Source organism: Lepidochelys kempii, chromosome 7, assembly GCF_965140265.1.
Source record: "Lepidochelys kempii isolate rLepKem1 chromosome 7, rLepKem1.hap2, whole genome shotgun sequence".
Lineage (NCBI taxonomy): Eukaryota > Metazoa > Chordata > Testudines > Cheloniidae > Lepidochelys > Lepidochelys kempii.
In genome coordinates, this window is record NC_133262.1 from 105,556,703 (window position 1) to 105,579,579 (window position 22,877).

The following is a 22,877-nucleotide window of genomic DNA, read 5'->3' on the forward strand; positions in this document are numbered from 1 at the left end:
TTTTGAGACTCCTGTATAGGAAATATGCTTTTAAGCACTGTCACAGATTCAACCATTTCTCCTTCATCAATCACATTTTGCCTACTTAAGTGTGCAATTTTTTTATTTAAGTGAGTCATGTTATTCCCCTGTCTGACAATGGTGACAGTGGCTCAAGGGAGAAATACTTCAATAGCAGAGATTTGTAAAGAGGTATTAGGTCTTCAATTGTTACTTTGTATTCAGCTTCATAGAACACTTAGGTCAGACCAAGCATATTCACCCTCTGGAAGTAGGCATCTTTGTTCTTGCCCAGCATTGGATTACTTTGGAGTACTGTATATACTCAGGTTGTGCACATTCTTGTCATGGTATCACTTAGCAGGGAGACTGAGTATTTAAGTAGCTTTTAATCTTCAGCTCTTTAAGGAGTGGTGAAGCCGTAATTGGCTTCATGCTGTATGTCAAAATACATTTAATCAGAACTGTAATTTTGGTATTGTTTCATGCTACAGAGTGGTAACTCTTTCAGTGTCCACATCTCCACTGCATAGTGTCCTGACCCAAAGCCCAATGAAATCAGTGGGAGTCTTTCCAATGTCTTCAGTAGGCTTTGTACCAAGTTCTAACTTATGGGTATTTGATTCTTATTATCTTTTTTTTTCTGAAGACTGTGAGAAAGGGAGAGACTTCAATAAGATCCCCCTCAACAGAGACGTTTACACAGTTTACTGGTATATTAAAAACAAAATTAAATATTACCCATTGATAACAATGCATCCCAGCTGTTTTCCTCCTTGGCTTCCTTCATCATTTTGCTATCCCTCTCACTTTACATTCACTGTAGTGTTGTTTTTTTTTTTCCCCAAAATTATTTTAAAAGCTTTTCTGGCTTACTTTGCCCAAACCAAAGGATTATTAGATGTTAAATATACCAGAGGCTAGTATATTTTGTTTGTTACCCCAAAAGCTCTGTGTTGGACACCCTGCCCTCCTAGCTTTGTCGAAAACAAAACAAATCAAATTAATTTTTTTTCCTGAATATGTGGAAACTTAAAAGAAGATAATAACTAAATGAATAAATAAAATAAAAGCTTTGAAGCAAATCAGCATATCTGATTTTGAGTTAAGATACTAAAAAAATAAGTTTCTGGCCTTAGTTAAAAGAATGTAACTCTTTTTGGGAAGCTAATGCTTGGATTTATCACTTCTGATTTCTCTGCTCTGAATTCTTCCTGTAGTAGGGTAATTTCAAACAAAACTGCTTTTAAATAAAGAAGTTATTAATGACTTTGCTCTCTGATTTTACAGGAGCACCTGTGTGGTGAAGTATTTAAATGGCAATGATTTAGGCCCCAATCTAAATAAACACTAAAGCACCTGTAAACTTAAGCTTGTGAGTAGTGCCATTGAAGACTTCAGTGCTTGGAAGTCTTTGCATGAGATACTGTATCCAGCCTTTACCCTGATCAAAGGAACTCTGTCTACTATGACTTCAGTGGGACTACTCCCATACTTAAAGATATGCACGTGCTTAAGTGCTTAGCTCTCAAATGACACTGCTAATATATATTTTTATTGAAGAAACACAACATTCCTAACCATTTCATTGCAAAACTGCCTTTCCAAAATGTAAACTGACTGCTAATGGTAAGTTTCTCAATGACTTTTCTGTACATCATGGGTCATCTGTAGCCCCCCACAACATCCCAGAGCTACCCAGTCCAACTACCAGAGCTCCTATCTTGAGTTCTTGCTCTTGACTGCCAGCACATCCACAACCTTCACTCAACTGGACTCTCCACTCTGTCTTTAAAAGGCCCTGCAGTGTTGAAAGAAACTGTCAAACACCACTTTCCAACCTTTTGAGCCACTGCTTCTATTACTCCTCCCCTCTGGTTAAATGGATTTGTAGCACTCATAAGGGAATATCAGGGTTAGATTTACCTCTGCTCTGTTCCTTTAAGGATTGACAGTCTGCTGAGGAGGTCAAAGGCGACAGCTCTGGTTGCAGTGGGTGCCCTGTGAAAGGATTGAGCAGCAAAGGGGCTTGTGCAAATTGTGTGTTTGCTTTTTGTTTGATGCTGTCTCTGATCTGGGAATATAATAGAGGCAGTTTCCATGAACAGGAAGAGGGTTGGGTATTCACATATTAGACTCTTGAACACTGAGCAGAAGGGGTGGAATCCAGGATGCTACTTAGTGCCTAAACCCAGATTTAGGCAAATAAGTTCTGTTTTTTGGGTGCCTAAGTCCCTCATTATGGTCCTCTTGAAACTGTTCCACAGTGGATAAATGAAGAGTGATTGGAACAGAGGGACTTGACCCAGGGTTTCCTGCCCCCCAGGTAGATGCCCTACCCCAGGGGTGGCCAACCTGTGGCTCTGGAGCCACATGCAGCTCTTTCCCCTTCCCCAAAGGTCCCTGCCCCTTCCCCTGAGTCTGCCATGCCATTGCTCCTCCTCCTCCCCCTCCCCGAGCCTCCTGTATACCACAAAACTGCTGATCGCAGCAGGCGGGAGGCGCAGGGATGGCGGGTTAGGTGCTGATCAGCGGTGCTGGCGGGGGGGAAGCTGACGGGGGGCTGTTGATATGTTACTGTAGCTCTTTGGCAATGCACATTGGTAAATTCTGGCTCCTTCTCAAGCTCAGGTTGGCCACCCCTGCCCTAACCACTGGGCTACAGAGTCCTTTTATTTGTGTGTGTGTGTGTCGCCCAGTGACTGTTTAAGTATTATTGTACAGTCAAGCAGATTCAAAAGGACAGACTGAGGGAAGCCCCATGAGAATATCCTGGAGTCTCAGACACCAGAGTCTTCTGCTGAGAGGCGGGAGACCCATGTTCAAATCTTTTCTCCCCTCTGCCAGGCAAGGGGGAATTGAACCTGGGGTTCCCACTTCCCAGGTGAGTACTCTAACCACTGGGCTAAAAGTTATTAGGTCATCACCACTGACATGATGGCCCTGATGTAAATCCCGCTGGAATACTGTTCCAGGTCTGGTGTTTACAATTCGAAAAGGACGTTGATAAATTGGACAGGGTTCAAAGGAAAACCACAGGAAGATAAAAAGGGTTAGAAAATTTGCCGTATACTGTTAAACTCAAGGAACTCAGTCTGTTTATTTTACCAAATAAATAAGCTTTTGTTTACCCATCTCTAAAATGGATATAATACTTTCCTACCTCAGAGGGATGTTGTAAAGCTTCATTGTTCATTAACATTTGGAGAGCCTCAGGTGAATGGAGTGCCAATATTATATGAAGGGACATATAGACTTACACAGTTGTATTTGGATGATAAATGTATTGGGAGTTTTCATCTTTGATTCAAAATATTTACCATTATACAGTGGTTTTATATTTAGAGTTGATGGGAAATCTTCATGTCATGAGAAATGAAAATGCAGGGGATACATATCATACATAAAGGAATTTGCAGTTAATCATTGTAGGACTTTTGGGCAATTGGTGGATAAATATGGATGGATAAAAGAGAAGGTTAAGGTGTAATTGGATTAACCTTATAGGTTCCTACCTGGGAAACAAATATTTGATAAGGGGCTCTTCATTCTGGCAGAGAAAGGTATAGTATGATCCAATGGTGGAAAGTTGAAGCTAGCCAAATTCAGACTGGAAATAAGGCATACTTTTTTACCAGTGAGAATAACCATTGGAACAATTTACCAAGAGTCATGTGGATTCTCTGTCACTGACATCTTGTAAATCAAGATTGAACGCTTTTCTAAATGATATGCTGTAGGAATTATTTTGGGGGAAATTCTATGGCTTGTGTTATACAAGAGGTTAGCGTTGATGACCACAGTGGTCCTTTCTGGCCTTGGAATCTATGACTCTATGAAAAACCCCTACTGTCTGTGGCTCTGGCTGTTTCACATGGAGTGAGTCAGGCACCTAACTGGTTCCTACAAGAAATGATATAGGCACCTAAGCTAGGAGAGGGGTTCCTATTCGTGGATAGCTATTAGAGGTAGGCACCTCCCTGCAGCCTGGATTTAGGTGCTTATCTCTGAGAAAGGGGTGGGCCTTAGCACATCAGCATCTCCCATTGGCTGGTTTAGGTAAGGAGCCGTCTACCATGCTCTCTTTTGTGAATCATATTCTAAGGCACCTGTCTCTTCCCATTCATCGTATAGGGAGCCTAGGTTTGTGGATCACAGTGTTGTTCCTATGATTTTCTAGGTACTTTAGGTGCCCTAACACTTTAGTTTGTGATGCCTAAGGGCCTTCATGTATTCAATTGAAGAGATCTCCAAAGAAAGGGCCAGATTATAAACTGTTTAGTTACAGTGGTGAGCAATTATTGAAGACAGTGGTGCAACTTGAACAAGAGTAACAGATCAAGAGAGTGAGCAAAGGGCTCTCAATCTGAGTCTAATTACGGGTTAAAGAGAGTGATAGTTGATTGGAAACTTTTAGCTGAGTTTCCAAATTTTCAGTGTGTTTAAGTTTTGTAACTATACTTTTTTTGTCTTTAAGTAGAAGATACATTTCAATTAAGGTTGCTAAATTAACTAAGAATTTGTTTGCAAGTTATAGATCGTACTTGTATTGCAGCTGATTAATGTAATGGCTTATCCATTGGCATATATCCATATATATATTTTGTTTTGTTTTATTTTAGGTTATGCAACACAGATCTTTGAAGCTACCTTTATGTAGATGAAACTTTCAGAAGCAGCACTCCATTTTGGAACCTACCTTTTTTGAGAGCATATGGGACTTTCCAAGGCACCTTCTGTCTGGGCTACATATATTGCTTACTCCTAAATACATCAGAGGACAATGAGGTCTTTTTATTTTTTGTGTACTTTCACACTATATAGTGAAGTTTCTTCCATCTCATTTTGTTCAATGGGAAAAACTTGAGCAAGACTTGTGGTTGCTTTTTATTTTACTAGATTTCCCTTAAGGAGCCAAATCTTTATGAAACATGTCCACAGTACCTTTATTTGTATTTTTTTCATTTGTGACTGAGGCAGTGTATTAATTTCAGCATATTTTAGGTGTTTTGGTTTGAACCTGGCTTTTTGAATTACTACATCATAATAATGCAAGGAATTAAATTATTTCAAGTTTTCAGAAAATAATTTGTATGCATCAGAAATATTTTCTGGCTATTCATGGCTCATTAATAAGCAGTTTAACGGTACTAATATGAGGCATTGCATTAATTGTTGCATACAGTTATTACCAAATGACTTGCACAAACACTGTTTCAGATGCCGTGGGTCTAATCATAATAACCAGAAGTGTCCTGTGTGCAAACAAGAAAATATAATTCCTTTGTATGTGGATAGTAAGCAGATGAGCTTGCTTGCAGTTTTGGAAGTAAGGACTGATCATAATGAAAGCTGGAATGGATTTTTTTGCTTGAGGAAAGGGAAGCTATGCAGCTTGATATTTGGGTTGATAATAATGACTTTAGTGATGGCATCATACATACTGACTGGAGCCAAACATGGCCTATTGCTAATACCTTCGCCATTCCATTATGGAGCTTTTACTGGCAATCCAAACTTAATGGACAATGAAAGCCTTAGTGAAATGAAAGACCATTACCAGCCTTCTAAAATTAATATTTCATATGTAAAGGATTATCCAAGCATTAAATTAATTATTGACACTATTACTTCAAAGATTGAGTTTATAAACAGACAACGTCCAGATTTAGAAGACCTGAAGAAACAAGAACTGCATGTAAGTATAAACTAAACTCCCCCTGAAACTGATGTATGTTTTTTTTGTTTGTTTGTTTGTTTCAAGTATTCTGGGCTGGATCCTCAGATGAGGTAAAACAGTATAGCTCAATTGAAGTCGATATGCCAGTTTATGCCAGCTGAGGATCTGGAACACCAACTGCTGCAGACTTGTCTCTACAGATAGATACATCTGTATATTTATAATATGCAACTGTCAAATCACTGGACCATGGTATATGCATAAGCGGTCTAATCAAGTGCCTGATGAATCCGCTTATGGCTGACAAGCCCAAAACGAGAGCAACACAGCTTGTTACAAATTTCACAGTTTCATGTGTTGTCTGAGTTGTAGTCCAAGATTATAGCACGCTGCTTTCTTCTTTCTTGCTTTGCTTCCATCCTCTAGATCAAAGCTGCTTCATGTTGAGCTGTATCCAGTGCCAGACATTCTGCACTGGGATTCTGTGCGCCCCTCCCAGCTTTCTACATTGATGCTGAACAACTTCATGTCATTTTTGCACACATCGTTGTAACACATAAAGGGTGACCCCACTTTCTAGAGCTGGCTCGAATCTCAGCGTACAAAATATTCTTGAGGATACAGTCTTCTCCCATTCTCCTGACATGACCAAGCATTTGCAACCTCTTCTTCTGGATAGTGGTTTCTAAGTGTGTCAGTCTGCATGCTCCAGCACCTCTGTGTTTGGTATTTTGTCCTCACACTTTATTTTTGGGACCTTGTGCAGGCATCTCATGTGGAAACTATTCAATTTCCCTATGTGCCTAGCATGTGTAGTCCACGTTACTGAACCATAAAGCAGGGATGACCGCACACAAGTCTTGTAAATTTGCATCTTCACCTTAGTCAATAATTTGCTGTTATTCCATATACATTTCTGTGTGTGTGTGTATGCATGCATGCATGTATGTATTATTTGTATTTGAGCCACAGGCAAAAGAGATGGATTATATAAATGATCTGAACATCTGAGGCAAGAAGTCTGACAATCTTGCAAGAGTAGTATAATTACATTGAACTTATTCCTTGTCGTTTTATTCAAAATAATTCAGAGGAGTTAGTCAGATGTGCCAAAACATTTAACTGATAAAATAAAAAACAGCCTCCCTTAATAACTGAATGCTAGTGTACCTTCCCAGAAATCTAGTAATTGGTATTCCAATCACTCATGCAAATCTTGTATTTCAGAATTAAAAACTGGAAGTTAATTTGATCTGAGTATTTTATCTTTGGCTAAATCAGTGTTCCTAATGATTATTCTTTGCAAGCTTATTTTAAGGATTCCATAAATTAAGTAGCACTGCAGAGTCCAGCAGGCTCCACAGAGTTTAGCTGAGCTCGCAGCATAAAGATAAGGCCTGATCCTGAGAAGGCCGAGCATCTCAGCTCCCACTGGAGTCAATGGGCTAAATTGGGAAGTCTTTCAGTAAAATCAGAAATGGGATTTATCCCTGAGTGAAGGCTGAGTAAAACTTGAGTTAGGATTTCAGGATTTGGCTGAATGGAGGCTGGAAGCACTCAATTTGTCATCAAAGTACAGCACTTAAGAAAGAATCATACAGTGCCTCTGGTTAGACCTGATAGAGCTAACAGCAGAAGACGGTTTTTTACTACATTGATTTTGTCCTCAATCTTTCCTTCATTAACGCCCCCAGCGACCCTCCCCCCTCAAAAAAAACAAAACAAAACAAAAACAAAACTTCTGGTATTAAGTGATACAATACAATGGAAAATCTGTTCAGTTTTATTCTCAAATATTTCTGGACTCAGTTGTTTCTTTAGGACCTAAGCCAATCCCCACTGATGTCACTGGGAGCCTTTCCATTGTCTTCGACAGGAATTGGGCTGGACTCTAAAAGTGCCAGCAGCCATTGGGGTGGTTCGGGGATGCATATTCTCCGGGGGAGCTGTGAGAGGCATTGTATGACTCTTGATTAAGTGCAGTACTTTGACCGTAAATTACTGGGATTTATCACATTCACTTATGGATTCAGGAGGAAGTATTCCTCCACTGTAGGAATTACTGAGTGAAATTCTATGGCTTATGTTATGCAGGAAGTCAAACTAGATGATCATAGTTGTCTCTTCTGGCCTTAAAACCAGTGAGTGTATGAATATTCTCCTTTCTCCATCTAGCTCTGCACCCTCTCTCCACCTCATGCAGCTGTGCAGGATCTGACTCCAGTTCGGTCAGCAGGAGAGGTTTATCTCTACTGTGCAATTGCCAAAAAAAAAAAAAAAAAAAATAGAAAGATTATGATGATAGTGGTTGCATTGTGTTCACTAATTGTGTTAAATAAGAAAGTGTGATTATAAACTTTGCTGCTGCCTTGACTGAAATTACTGTTCTTTATGTTGCAGATGTTTTCAGTAATTCCTAATAAATTCCTTCCAAATAGCAAGAATCCTTGTTGGTATGAAGAATATAGAGGCAATACTACCACAGATCCTTACACAACAAACTCATATGCACTGTATTCAAAGCGTTTTCGGACCATATTTGATTACCTCAGAAAAGTATTTTGGAACCACTTGTATCATTATAAGGATAAGCACTATCGGCTGCGCTGTCTTCCTCATTTCTACATAATAGGCCAGCCAAAATGTGGAACAACTGATCTTTATGACAGGCTCAGGTTACACCCAGACGTTAGATTCTCAGCAATTAAAGAACCACACTGGTGGACAAGAAAGCGATTTGGTGAGTAAACATGTATTCTAACATTTCAAAAGAAGTGCAGCTACTGAAATGGAAGCATAACTCTTCAAAGAGTAGTCCCTTCTTTTCAAATTATGAGTAAGTCCCCCATTAACTTTTGATAAAATGATAGAGGAGTATATCCGAGGAGGAGGGGAGAAATACCAAAGAACTGGAAAAGGGCAAATATAGTACGCATCTAAAAAAAGGGAAATAAGGACAATCCAGGAAATTATAGACTAGTCAGCTTAATTTCAGTACCCAGAAAGATCATCGAGCAAATAAAACAATCAGTTTGCAAGCACCTAGAAGAAAATAAGGTAATAAGCAACAGTTAATATGAATTTGTCAAGAACAAATTATGTAAAACCAACCTAATATCCTTCTTTGACAGGGTAACAAGACTTGTGGATGCGGGGGGAAGCGGTAGATGTGTTATATCTTGACTTTAGTAAGGCTTTTGGTACTGTCTCACATAACCTTCTCGTAAACAAACTAGAGAAATATAGCCAAGATGAACCTACTATAAGGTGCATGCACAACTGACTGGAAAACCATATTCAGAGAATAGTTACCAATTATTCACAATCAAGCTGGAAGGCCATATTGAGTGGGATCTCACAGAGATCTGTCCTGGGTCTGGTTCTATTCATTTTCTTCACCAATGATGTGGATAATGGCATAGAGAGTACACTCATAACATTTGTAATTGATATTAAGCTAGAAGGGGTTGTAAGTGCTTTAGAGGACAGGATTAGTATGCAATATGGTTTTGACAAACTGGAGACATGGTCTGAATTTAATGATGAAATTCAATAAGGACAAATGCGAACTACTCCACTTAGGAAGGAATATCAACTGCACAAATACCAAATGGGAAATGACTGCCTAGGAAGAAGGACTGCAGAAATGGGTCTGGGGGTTATAGTGGATCACAAACTAAATATGAATCAACAATGTTAAACTGTTGCAAAAAAAAGCGAACATTGTTCAGGGATGTATTAGCAGGAGTGTTGCATGCAAGACATGAGGAGTAATTCTCCCCCCTATACTCAGCACTGACAAGACATCAGCTGGTGTATTGTGTCCAGTTTTGAGCACCACACTTCAGGAAAGATGTAGCTAAATTGAAGAAAACCTAGAAGAGAGCAACAAAAATGATTAAAAGCCTAGAAAACACAGTGGATCTAATTTACCTAGATTTCAGTAAGGCGTTTGATACTGTTCCACATGGGGAATTATTAGTTAAATTGGAAAAGATGGGGATCAATATGAAAATTGAAAGGTGGATAAGGAATTTGTTAACAGGGAGACTACAGCGGGTCCTACTGTCAGGCTGGAGGGAGGTTACCGGTGGAGTTCCTCAGGGATCGGTTTTGGGACCTCAGCACAAAAAGTGGGAGTGTGCTAATAAAGTTTGTGGATGATATAAAGCTGGGAGGTATTGCCAATTTAGAGAGAGACCGGGATATCATACAGGAAGATTTGGATGACCTTGTAAACTGGAGTAATAGTAATAGGATGAAATGTAATAGTGAGAAGTGTAAGGTCATGCATTTAGGGATTAATAACAAGAATTTTAGTTATAAGCTGGGGATGCATCAATTAGAAGTAACGGAGGAGGAGAAGGACCTTGGAGTATTGGTTGACCAGAGGATGACTATGAGCTGCCAATGTGATACGGCCGTGAGAAAAGCTAATGCGGTCTTGGGATGCATCAGGCGAGGTATTTCCAGTAGAAATAAGGAGGTTTTAGTCCCGTTATACAAGGCACTGGTGAGACCTCACCTGGAATACTGTGTGCAGTTCTGGTCTCCCATATTTAAGAAGGATGAATTCAAATTGGAACAGATACAGAGAGGGGCTACGAGGATGATCCGAGGAATGGAAAACCTGTCTTATGAAAGGAGACTCAAGGAGCTTGGCTTGTTTAGCCTAACTAAAAGAAGGTTGAAGGGAGATATGATTGCTCTCTATAAATATATCAGAGGGATAAATACCGGAGAGGGAGAGGAATTATTTAAGCTCAGTACCAATGTGGACACAAGAACAAATGGATATAAACTGGCTATTGGGAAGTTTAGACTTGAAATTAGACGAAGGTTTCTAACCATCAGAGGAGTAAAGTTCTGGAACAGCCTTCCAAGGGAAGCAGTGGGGGCAAAAGACCTATCTGGCTTCAAGTTTAAACTCAATAAGTTTATGGAGGAGATGGTATGATGGGATAACATGATTTTGGCAATTAATTGATCTTTAAATATTAATGGTAAATAGGCCCAATGGCCTGTGATGGGATTTTATATGGGGTGGGATCTGAGTTACTACAGAAAATTCTTTCCTGGGTATTTGGCTGGTGAACCTTGCCCATATGCTCAGGGTTTAGCTGATCGCCATATTTGGGTTTGGGAAGGAATTTTCCTCCAGGGGAGATTGGAAGAGACCTTGGAGGTTTTTCGCCTTCCTCTGTAGCATGGGGCACGGGTCACTTGCTGGAGGATTCTCTGCTCCTTGAAGTCTTTAAACCATGATTTGCGGACTTCAATAGCTCAGACATAGGTGAGAGGTTTTTTGCAGGAGTGGGTGGGTGAGATTCTGTGGCCTGCGTTGTGCAGGAGGTCGGACTAGATGATCATAATGGTCCCTTCTGACCTTAATATCTATGAAAAAAAGTGACCTACGAGGGAGAAACTGAGTTTGTTTAGTCTATGGAAGAGAAGACTGAGGGGGGACATAAATCTTCAAGTATGTAAAATTGTTATAAAGAGGAGGGTGATAAATTGTTCTTTATAACCACTGAGGACAGGACAAGAAGCGATGGGCTTAAATTGCAGCAATGGAGATTTTGGTTAGACATTAGGAAAAACTTCCTAAATGTAAGGGTAGTTCAGCACAGGAATAAATTACTTAGAAAGGCTGGGGAGTCTCTATCGTTGGAGGTTTTTAAGAAAAGGGTTAGACAAACACCTGTCAGGGTAGTACTTTGTCCTGCTTCAGTGCAGGGGACAGGACCAAATGACATGTCAAGGTCCTTTCAAGTTGTACATTTTTATGATTGTATTCCTTAGTTTGGTTTAAAAGCATATACTTTTTGCATTAGCATATGCTAACGTGTTTTATCTTTTTATTTTGCTGGGATTTTATATCCTGCACAGGGAAATTGTTACGTGCCCTTTTTAGATTTTATTTGTTTTCTTCTTTAAACTCCCTTGAAAAGTAGCCCTTAGTGAAAACACAACAGTGTTTCATTTCTGGAACAGCAGCTCTATAGAAAGTTGGCTCAGACTTAGGCCATGCCTACGCTACAAAATTAGTTGACTTAACATATGTTGGCATACAGTCACCACAGTAATCACATTGCTTGTGCATGTCTGCAGTTTGCTCCTGATGTCAGCGGTGCACATCCTCACCGGGAGCACTTGTATCAATTGTACTGTCAGTGTCGGGCATTGTGGGATAGCTCCTGAAAGCTAGTAACAATCAACACAAGCAATGCAGTGTCTACGCTGACACTGCGTTGCCCTAACTATATTGACCTTGACTGTACACCGCTCATGGAGGTGGAGTTAAGTCGGCATAGCAGGGCAGTTACGTCAGCAGGAGTGAAATTAAGTGTAGACACTTCCATAGTTAGGTCAATGTAAGCTGTCTTGCATTGACCTAACTCTGTAGGGTAGACTAGACTTTAGAAAAGCCCAACTTTCCTGATTCACTTCTAATAACATCTGTCATATTTTGTGTAATGTTCATATATGTACCACAAATGGTTTATTTATATAAATATCCTTGAGTGAAGACTGAGTAAAACCTGAGTTAGGATTTCAGTATTTGGCTGAACGGAGATTGGAGGCACTCTGCATTTCTCTGGTTAGACATATAGATCTTGACCCCGCACACATGGAAAAGGAGGTATCTATATCTGTTTACACACACATTTTATATTTGTGTGTGTTCACACACATACGGGGAAACAAAATGAATGAAGGAAAGGATAGATAGATATCTCCTTTTCAACATTAGTTTTTCCTTGTCTGTTACCATAAATAATGTATTTAATTTATTATTATATTTAGATTTCTAAAATGTGCCCACCAGATATTTTGAGTGCACAGTCATAATTTAGGAATCACACAGTATAGCACAAGTACAATCAAATAGATTTTCCCCCTCCAAATTAGACATAATAGGAAAGAAACAATTCCTTCTACTTTAGGAATCACTGGGTGAAATTCTATGGGCTGTACAAAGCAGAAAGTCAGAGTAGATGATCATAATGCATTCTCGCCTAGTCTTAAAAATCTATTAAAATCAAATTCATTCTTCACAGTCAGCCCTTCTGGCAAAAGCCTGGAAATAAATGATAAGCCATATATCATGACCTGATGGTTAATAGGCTCAAGTTCTATCAGATCAATGGAGGGAGTGAATTTCAGATCCTAGAACCTTCCACAGAGAATACCCCGCTTCTAATCTCCAGATGTTTAAACGTAGAGCTTGTCAGCCAAAGCATCTCGGCTGATTGTGTCTGCCATGATGGTGCATATGGGAGAGATGGCCAAATTCAGAGGTAAAGTGTAACATTAGATTTCCTTACATTAACAAACTCCCTAGCACTTAGACTCCCAAAGATCTAAATTGGCGTAATTTGCAAGTGAAGAGCCAGGATGGGTAAATCAAAGTAAGGCAAGGGCAGCTTCTTAGAGCTGGGCCTTACTAATCTCTAGAATAAGAAGCAGGAATGCAGAGACTGGGGGGAACACACAAGAGGGAATGGGGAAATGGGAAGAGGATCAGCAACAAGTGGAGAGAGCAGGCACAAAAGAGGGAAAAGGAGCAGAGGATACCTAAGAGGGGCCGGTGATGCTGGAGATGAAGAATGAGGGCTGGTGATACTGCAAGGTGAATATAGAGGAAAAAGTAGCATAGGGATTGGAGTGTTTTGCTATTGGCTTTCATAGGAATTGGATCCACCCCAAAAGAATAAAATAGGAATTATACCTTGAAATAATCTTGTTACCAGTTCAATTTACTATTATTGTTAATTAGATTGGTAGGTGAAAAGAATTAATAAACAAAACATCTCCTCCAGATTTTTTAATTCCCCTTCCCATCTTGTTTGAAAGTGTCTGTGAAATCCATTCACCCTTAGGCAAAATTGTTGTCGAAGCCAAGAATTGCAGAAAGGTGCTGTTTGCTTCAAATTTGGAAGACAGTCCATGTTGTTAATCTGCTGATTTTCTGATTTGTTAAATGTGGGTGTAATTGACAGATTCAGGGCCAGATTTTTCTCTCAGGCACACCAGTGTAAACCAAAGTCAAGTGACTCCAGTTACCCTGGTGTAAATGAGCAGAATCTGGCCCTCTATGTTCATTTCAAAAGCTAAACTTAGAAGAAAGTTCAAGCTATTCATTCAGGGTCTATAAAACATAGCACTTCAAAATATTTCCTCTCAGAATGAATTTATATCTTAGTATTGTAGTATCTTGAATCACAACTACTTCATAATTGGCTTTTTATCTTAATGTTATGCTCCTTGGCTTAATTCTCTGCTGGTGTGAAATGCTGTAGATTTATTGATGTCAATGGAGTTTTGCTGATTTACTCCAACTGTGGATCTGGCTTTTGAGTTTCATTTTCTAGCTTCTTTTTTTACTCATTAGGGTTTTGTTTTTAGGAATAATTCGTCTGAGGGATGGATTCCATGATCGCTACCCAGTGGAAGATTACCTTGATCTGTTTGACTTGGCTGCACATCAGATTCAGGGTGTGTTACAGAGTGATGTAACAAAAGGGCACAGCAAGATGAACCACATCATCATTGGTACTGCAAATACTACTTATGAAAATATGTCAATGGTACTATATTAGTTGTAACATTTATAGTGATGGTAAAATCAGCTTAATCAAAGTGTCTTGTGTCCGGGGTAAGTTAATCATAGCAGAGGTCATTCATGTCAGTTAAGGCCCCCATCTACAGATAGGTGCATTATTTGTTTTCCTCTGGAGGCAGGTTGCTTTCATTTACCTAAATGGATGTGCTGTGCCTGGCAAGACTGCAGTATTGGGTCCTGTGAAGTTCTGCCATCAGGGACATCTGCAGATAGTCCTGGTTTTTATATTACAGTCTACAATACTTTCACAGTATTGAACACTTAGATAAATTCAGTTCACTTATTTAAATTAGCAGCGTACATTTTTAAGTACTTTTACCTCTTGTTACAACTTTTTCTAAAGTTCATGTTTTTTCTGTATTCTCAGTTTCCCTTATCGCTAAGGTTACTTTGGCCCTTGTTAAGTTTGCAGGAAAAGTTCTGAATTATTATGCTCATTAAATCAGTTTTTTATGACCTCAGTAAAAAACAGTCTAGTCTAGAGACAGTCTACATGATGCATGAAAATCCGGTTTCCTTAGAATGCTGCATTGTTAAACTTCAGATTATTAAAAAGGGAAATTTAATTAAAACTATAAACATTCCTTTAACTTTGTCATGTAACAGTATTTTCAAATTCTAACCATCTTTGAGTCATACCTTTATTGGGTAATATATTTTCTCAAATAAAACAGTAGATCTTTAGAAGACCTATAAAGTACACTGCTATTCTAGCTTCAGGCATTCTAAGCAGGACTTTTTTATTTACAATCATTAATCTGATAAATTCACAAGAATGTTTTATGAAAACATGACATGATTTTATTCCATTAATCTCAAGATAAGGACAGTGTAAATTTATTCTTTAATGAAAGTAGGCAGTTTAATCATACAGTATGTGCTTTAAGTCCATAGGAAAAATTGGTATATATTTGATTGTGCTATGATAATTTGATATATAAATGCAGGGGATATAACAGTGATTAATTCAACATGTGTTGAATAGAGTACTCTCTTTACAGATATTAGATCTGTATTCGGTGTAAAGAGACACTGTCAAATGAGTAGGAATTAATTTCTTTTTCCTTTTAGCTCCTCACAGTCATCCTGTTTTGGTTCCGAACACAAGCTATACTGAATTAACAGCACAAAACCCAGCATCTTTAGCTTAAAGTTCACTCCCCTGAATGAGTAAACTGAGAGCAAGTATACAAAAGTAAACATGTGGGCCAAATCCACATGCAAAGTAAGGACTAGACTCCACTATTCTTATTCTTGTAGGTAAGGACAGCAGATTCTGGTCCTATGTGGGTTGTTGTGCAGAAGAGTTCCAAATGAGTGCAGGCGAGAAGGACTATTTTAATTGTTCAGACACCACGCTTATGTCTGTGGGATAGCTGGCTGGCTAGATGGATGAAAGGCTGCTGATTATTTTCAGAGGCTTTCTGGCACAGTTACTGTAGCCTCTGTAGCTGCTGCCTAATGCTTCCTTGGTGGGTAGATTCATGAATATATGGACTCATGCTTGTGCCTGCACCCGTGCCCTGGACAGCTGCTTGGCCCCCCAAACACCTCTGTGCAATAGGATGGATGGAGTCCACTGTCTGTCTGGATTCCTCACTTCCTACCCTCTTCCCACACAGTAGGACAACATTAGTTCCAATGCATCTGGGGCCTAACAGAGCTCTTAAATTGGCTGGAGCTGTGGGGGAAATTCTCTGTTTTAAAATCGGTGTAATTCATAGACTTCAGTGAAGCTGTGCCAATCTGGATTGTCAGAGTACTCATATATCTAAATGCACTGCTCTTATTCAGTCCATGCAAGATTTATATTCCACATATGCCTTCACACATATTTACAGCACTGGACCTTGTTTGTTACACTGCTAATACAAATACAGACTCTCACTCCTGGTTTGGTGGGGGGATTTTGCTCCAATGCTGCATTTAGTCTTTTGCGGTTCCACTTTATCCAGCTTTTGAGCTGAACTGACCGCTACTGAACTAACATGTCAGATAATCTGCTCAAGGTCATGTAATAGTGTTTATAATTGATTTGGAATGAGAAATCAAAGATCTTCTGGACTTCCAGTCTTAGACTGTAGAGCCCCAGCATCTCCTGTCAAAACAATGGGAATGAGAATATCAGTAAATAATTCTGGTCTCTAATGACTTTCAGGCTCTTTTAGGGAAGTACATTAAGTAAAAGTGGAGTCTAAAGAAAGTGATAAATGCTTATTTAGTATAAAGGCTTTGGCAATTTTTATTTTAAATTTAAAAACTTGATTGGATTTTTCCAAAATGAGGATTCAAATGCAAAGAAGAAGAGGAGGCAAAGAAAGAGAAAAGGAAAATTCCTTACAATAAGAATATATTTGCATATATGTACTTGTACATGATTAAATCACAGAACTATCAATTACAAGGTGTTTTTTTTCCTCATCCCTTTTGGTTCAAAAACTCATTAACAGAAATTAGTGCCTCCCACACTGGCAAAAAGAGAGAGCTTGAAAAAGGCGAAAGCGTACATTTTGTTGAATCAAATTTTGTCTCATAAATTTTAGTGTTACTCAGCAGAAGGAGACAGTACAGTTTTAAAAGATAGATGTAGTATGTGGCACTATTGGCTAGATTCTGATATCCTTTACTCAGTTGAGTAGTTACTGAGTAGCAGCCTACTCCAGGAGTAGTCCTATTAAAATAAATAACACTGCTTTCAGAGTAAGGTTTTTTCTTGACCTAAAGACATCAGAATCTGGTCTTTAACTGTATTTTATTATTCATTGTGAAATCAGTTTATTTTGTCTTCCTTTTAAGTGCATATCTGTACTTGAGACTATGGGACATGATGCTATTGTACAGTATCTCTTATGGTGTACAATAAAGCTCCAATAATAACAGAGGAGAAGGAAAGATTCAATACACTGTAACACAGCAAAGCTGACTGATGCTTTTATTCCCACATTGCCTGTGGATCTCTCAGATCCTCAGTTCATGGGCTAAGCAACACTGATTGGTCTGGTCTGGTTCTTTACATTTTTATCTGGCTGGCCAGTTACAAATGATGTCATTCACTTAGGGCTTACTTCCCTGCAATTAGGGAAGTGTTAAAAGTAACTCTTAGAAAGTATCTTCAAGATAAGGTGGAATTGAAAATCTTGATGGGATATAAGTTCTTCCTGTCTGGACAGTAGGAAATAGTTATAGTACCACTAGAGTACAAATTTTGTCCATTATATAATTGATCACACTCTTTTAAAGTTAAATATATTGGCATAATGATAGTGATAATTTGTGTAATTATATAAATGTCTTTAACTATAACTACATTTAAACAGTAAGAGCTTCCTGATTCTGCAGAAAGATGGGCCAGATCTTCAGCCAGTGTAAATCAGCATTAAGTCCATCAAAGTCAATGAAGCCAGACTGATTTACACCAGCTGAGGATCAGGATCTATATCTTTTGTGCTAATGTAAAGAAAAAAAACTAGTCAAAGATACTCATTGTAAATACTTTTCATTTCTAGGAGAGGCCAGTGCTTCTACAATGTGGGATAACAATGCCTGGGTTTTCTTCTATGACAACAGTACTGATGGAGAACCTCCATTTTTAATCCAGGATTTCATCCATGCTTTCCAGCCCCATGCCAAACTTATCGTCATGCTAAGGGATCCTGTTGAAAGGTTAGCAATAAAGCAATGCGTGGAATTCTTTCTCACTAGAAACAAGAGTTGTGTTTTTTTTTAAGCTGTAATAAGTGTACTTATACTGTTTATATGCCCAAGGTCTAGTTCTTTTCTGGTATAAGTGTTAATACTTGTAAAATCCCTGTAGCTTTATTGATTTATAATTAACTTTAGATTTTGTAAATATTTATGGCTTCATTCCAAGTGTTCTGAAATTTTCAATTTTAATAACATTTGAAAAAAAATAACTGGCACTGGGTAGTGCTTCAATTCAGATTAGGAACAATGGGTAGTAGGGTTTACATCTCCAAAGGGGCAGAATATTTAAAAGGAAGATTGGTAATGGCCCACAAATAAGCAAATTATACAAGGTTTCAGAGTAGCAGCCGTGTTAGTCTGTATCCGCAAAAAGAAAAGGAGGACTTGTGGCACCTTAGGGTATGTCTACACTACAAAATTAGATCGAATTTATAGAAGTCTGTTTTGTAGAAATCGGTTTTATAAATTTGAGTGTGTGTCCCCCCACAGAAAATGCTCTAAGTGCATTAACTCGCTTCCACAGTACCGAGGCAAGCGCCGACTTCCGGAGTGTTGCACTGTGGGTAGCTATCCCACAGTTCCCGCAGTCTTCACTGCCCATTGGAATTCTGGGTTGAGATCCCAATGCCTGATGGGGCTAAAACATTGTCGCGGGTGGTTCTGGGTACATATCGTCAGGCCCCCGTTCCCTCCCTCCCTCCGTGAAAGCAGCAGCAGACAATCGTTTCGCGCCTTTTTTCTTGAGTTACCTGTGCAGACGCCATACCACGGCAAGCATGGAGCCCGCTCAGGTAACCGTCACCGTATGTCTCCTGGGTGCTGGCAGACGTGGTACTGCATTGCTACACAGCAGCAGCAACCCATTGCCTTGTGGCAGCATGTGGTACAATAGGACTGGTAGCCGTCATCGTCATGTCCGAGGTGCTCCTGGTCACGTCGGCCAGGAGCGCCTGGGCAGACATGGGTGCAGGGACTACATTAGAAGTGACTTGACCAGGTCATTCTCTTTAGTCCTGCAGTCAGTCCTATTGAACCATCTTATGGTGAGCAGGCAGGCTATACGGATTGCTAGCAGTCCTATTGTACCATCTTCTGCTGGGCAGGCAAGAGATGAGGATGGCTAGCAGTCCTATTGTACCATCTTCTGCCGAGCAGCCATGAGATGTGGATGGCTTGCAGTCCTTCTGCACCGTCTGCTGCCAGCCAAAGATGTAAAAGATAGATGGAGTGGATCAAAACAAGAAATAGACCAGCTTTGTTTTGTACTCATTTGCTCCCCCCCCCCCGTCTAGGGGACTCCTTCCTCTAGGTCACACTGCAGTCACTCACAGAGAAGGTGCAGCGAGGTAAATCTAGCCATGTATCAATCAGAGGCCAAACTAACCTCCTTGTTCCAATAAGAACAATAACTTAGGTGCACCATTTCTTATTGGAACCCTCCGTGAAGTCCTGCCTGAAATACTCCTTGATGTAAAGCCACCCCCTTGTTGATTTTAATTCCCTGTAAGCCAACCCTGTAAGCCATGTCGTCAGTCACCCGTCCCTCCGTCAGAGCAACGGCAGACAATTGTTCCGCGCCTTTTGTCTGTGCGGACGCCATACCAAGGCAAGCATGGAGGCCACTCAGCTCACTTTGGCAATTAGGAGCACGTTAAACACCACACGCATTATCCAGCAGTATATGCAGCACCAGAACCTGGCAGAGCGATACCGGGCGAGGAGGCGACGTCAGCGCGGTCACATGAGTGATCAGGACATGGACACAGATTTCTCTGAAAGCATGGGCGCTGCCAATGCATGCATCATGGTGCTAATGGGGCAGGTTCATGCTGTGGAATACCGATTCTGGGCTCAGGAAACAAGCACAGACTGGTGGGACCGCATAGTGTTGCAGCACTGCTTCGGGTCCCTGTTATGGCCTCTGTCCTTCATGCCCTGGGAGATTTTGACAAAGGTTTTGGCATTTCGAAAACTGGAACAGAGTTCTGATAGCACGGATTCCTGTCCCCATACAGCGATCAGATCCCATACCTCCCGTTCAGTCCATGCTGGAGCTCTTTTGCGATTCTGGGACTCCATCATGGTCACCTCTGCTGATGAGCTCTGCATGGTCACCTGCAGCTTGCCATGCTGGCCAAACAGAAAATGAGATTCAAAAGTTCGCGGTTCTTTTCCTGTCTACCTGGCCAGTGCATCTGAGTTGAGAGTGCTGTCCAGAGCGGTCACAATGGAGCACTCTGGGATAGATCCCGGAGGCCAATACCGTTGAATTGTGTCCACACTACCCCAAATTTGACCCAGCAAGGCCAATTTAAGCGCTAATCCACTTGTCAGGGGTGGAGTAAGGAAAGCGATTTTAAGAGCCCTTTAAGTCGAAATAAAGGGCTTCATCGTGTGGATGGGTGCAGGTTTACATCGATTTAACGCTGCTAAATTCGACCTAAAATCCTAGTGTAGACCAGGGCTTAGAGACTAACCAATTTATTTGAGCATAAGCTTTCATGAGCTACAACTTACTTCATTGGATGCATTCAGTGGAAAATACAGTGGGGAGATTTATATACACAGAGAACATGAAACAATGGGTGTTACCATACACACTGTAACGAGAGTGATCAGGTAAGATGAGCTATTACCAGCAGGAGAGCCGTGGGGGAGCGGGGGGAACCTTTTGTAGTGATGATCAAGGTGGGCCATTTCCAGCAGTTGACAAGAATGTCTGAGGAAAAGCGGGAGAGTTGGGGGGAATAAACATGGGGAAATAGTTTTACTTTGTTTAATGACCCATCCACTCCCAGTCTTTATTCAAGCCTAAGTTAATTGTATCCAGTTTTCAAATTAATTCCAATTCAGCAGTCTCTCGTTGGAGTCTGTTTCTGAAGGTTTTTTGTTGAAGAATTGCCACTTTTAGGTCTGTAATCGAGTGACCAAAGAGATTGAAGTGTTCTCTGACTGGTTTATGAATGTTATAATTCTTGACATCTGATTTGTGTCCATTTATTCTTTTACGTAGAGACTGTCCAGTTTGGCCAATGTACATGGCAGAGGGGCATTTCTGGCACATGATGGCATATATCACAGATGTGCAGGTAGATGTGCAGGTGAACGAGCCTCTGATAGTGTGGCTGATGTGATTAGGCCCTATAATGGTGTCCCCTGAATAGATATGTGGACACACAGTTGTCTACGGGCTTTGTTGCAAGGTTAGGTTCCTGGGTTAGTGGTACTGTTGTGTGGTGTGTGGTTGCTGGTGAGTATTTGCTTCAGGTTGAGGGGCTATCTGTAAGCAAGGACTGGCCTGTCTCCCAAGATCTGTGAGAGTGATGGGTCATCCGTCAGGATAGGTTGTAGATCCTTGATGATGCGTTGGAGAGGTTTTAGTTGGGGGCTGAAGGTGATGGCTAGTGGCGTTCTGTTATTTTCTTCCCTCCTCTCCTCCCCCACCCCGCACTCTCCTGTTGGTAATAGCTCACCTTACCTGATCACTCTCGTTACAGTGTGTATGGTAACACCCATTGTTTCATGTTCTCTGTGTATATAAATCTCCCCACTGTATTTTCCACTGAATGCATCCGATGAAGTAAGCTGTAGCTCATGAAAGCTTATGCTCAAATAAGTTGGTTAGTCTCTAAGGTGCCACAAGTCCTCCTTTTCTTTATACAAGGTTTTTTTGTTTGTTTGTTAAAATCTTGGAAAGACTTGGTAAAGTACTAAGCTAAAATGTCTGGGGCATATTTAACTTCCACAGCTAACACTTACTTAACAGGTCATCCTTGGACTTGCTGACTTCGGCAGTGGTATGGGGTTGAACTTTTACAAAGAGAAACTGTTCTTGAACTATTTTTCCTGTGTATTAGACACAAACAGCGTTTTTTTCCATTTATGTTTTAGCTCTTCCATGGGCAGCTGTGCCCTAGCAGGCTGTCAGTAGAGAGGGATTTGTACTGTGCTCTCGTTTGCACTGTGGTGCAGAGGGTAGCAAAGGCAAAGAACAGAGGCCCTGAGGAGCAGAGTGAAGCTGTGCAGCATGATCCACAGTCCCTTCATGGCAACAACACATTTTGTCAAATATATATTTTCAGGGCAGTTCAACCACCTGCAGGGTAGGGCTTCACCATCCTTCAAGGACGAGGTCTTCGGTAAAAGGTCCCTACCTTGCACAGGAAAGCGGTGAGGGGACCTGAGAGGTTAGTGGAAGAGTAGATAGTCTTCACTGATGTTATAAGGACCACACAGTTTGGGCCAAAGTTTCCCATGTATGCTGTAGCTTGTGGTTGTGGGCCATGCCTCTCTAGGTAGCCTCTAATGCCACACACAAGTGGCAAGAATCTACAGTGGTGTACTTCCTCCAATTTTTTATAGCACTGGAGAACTTTTGACGTTAGTTCTCCTTTACTACTGAGCTAGACACATCTGGCCAAATACACAGTTTCAAAGATAAAGGCAATATATTGAGGACCACAAAAATGGGGGTGAGGGGAAGCACATAATTCTAACGAGGCTATCCAAAACAGGGCTGCACCAAATAATTCCAGCGCTAGACACACGCTTCATGGGTTTCAGTGTGCCCTGCCACACTGCCATGGCTCACCCACGGAAAAGGCATCTACTACGCTGGTAGGGTCCACAAACATGTTTGTTTGGGCAGGTTACCACCCCAGAAAAAACATTATAGGGTGATGGCAGCAAGGGCTACCCACGCATACTATCCCTGTGAGTGAGTGTTGTCAGAGGCCCCCAGAACAGCAGTATGCTGAATTAATAACCCATTAAAATGCATGGGGCAGCTCTCCCATTTGAGAGCAGAACTATAGTTAAAGGCTGTCTACGGACTCAGGCACTGATATCGCTTGGGTCACGTTTTCA

The 22,877-nt window shown here is 40.5% G+C and overlaps 1 protein-coding gene across 5 annotated transcripts in view; it reads left to right on the forward strand.

Annotated features, from left to right (window-relative positions):
* CHST15 (carbohydrate sulfotransferase 15) overlaps positions 1 to 22,877 on the forward strand; it is a 116,356-nt gene that overhangs the window by 76,081 nt on the left and 17,398 nt on the right. For all 5 annotated transcript variants that reach the window (XM_073354129.1, XM_073354128.1, XM_073354132.1 and 2 more), the window contains exons 2-5: positions 4,623 to 5,698; positions 8,081 to 8,420; positions 14,090 to 14,236; positions 17,813 to 17,969. In XM_073354129.1, coding sequence (XP_073210230.1) covers positions 5,156 to 5,698; positions 8,081 to 8,420; positions 14,090 to 14,236; positions 17,813 to 17,969 — 1,187 coding nt within the window. In that variant the 5' untranslated portion in view covers positions 4,623 to 5,155. The remainder of the gene's footprint in view (positions 1 to 4,622; positions 5,699 to 8,080; positions 8,421 to 14,089; positions 14,237 to 17,812; positions 17,970 to 22,877) is intronic.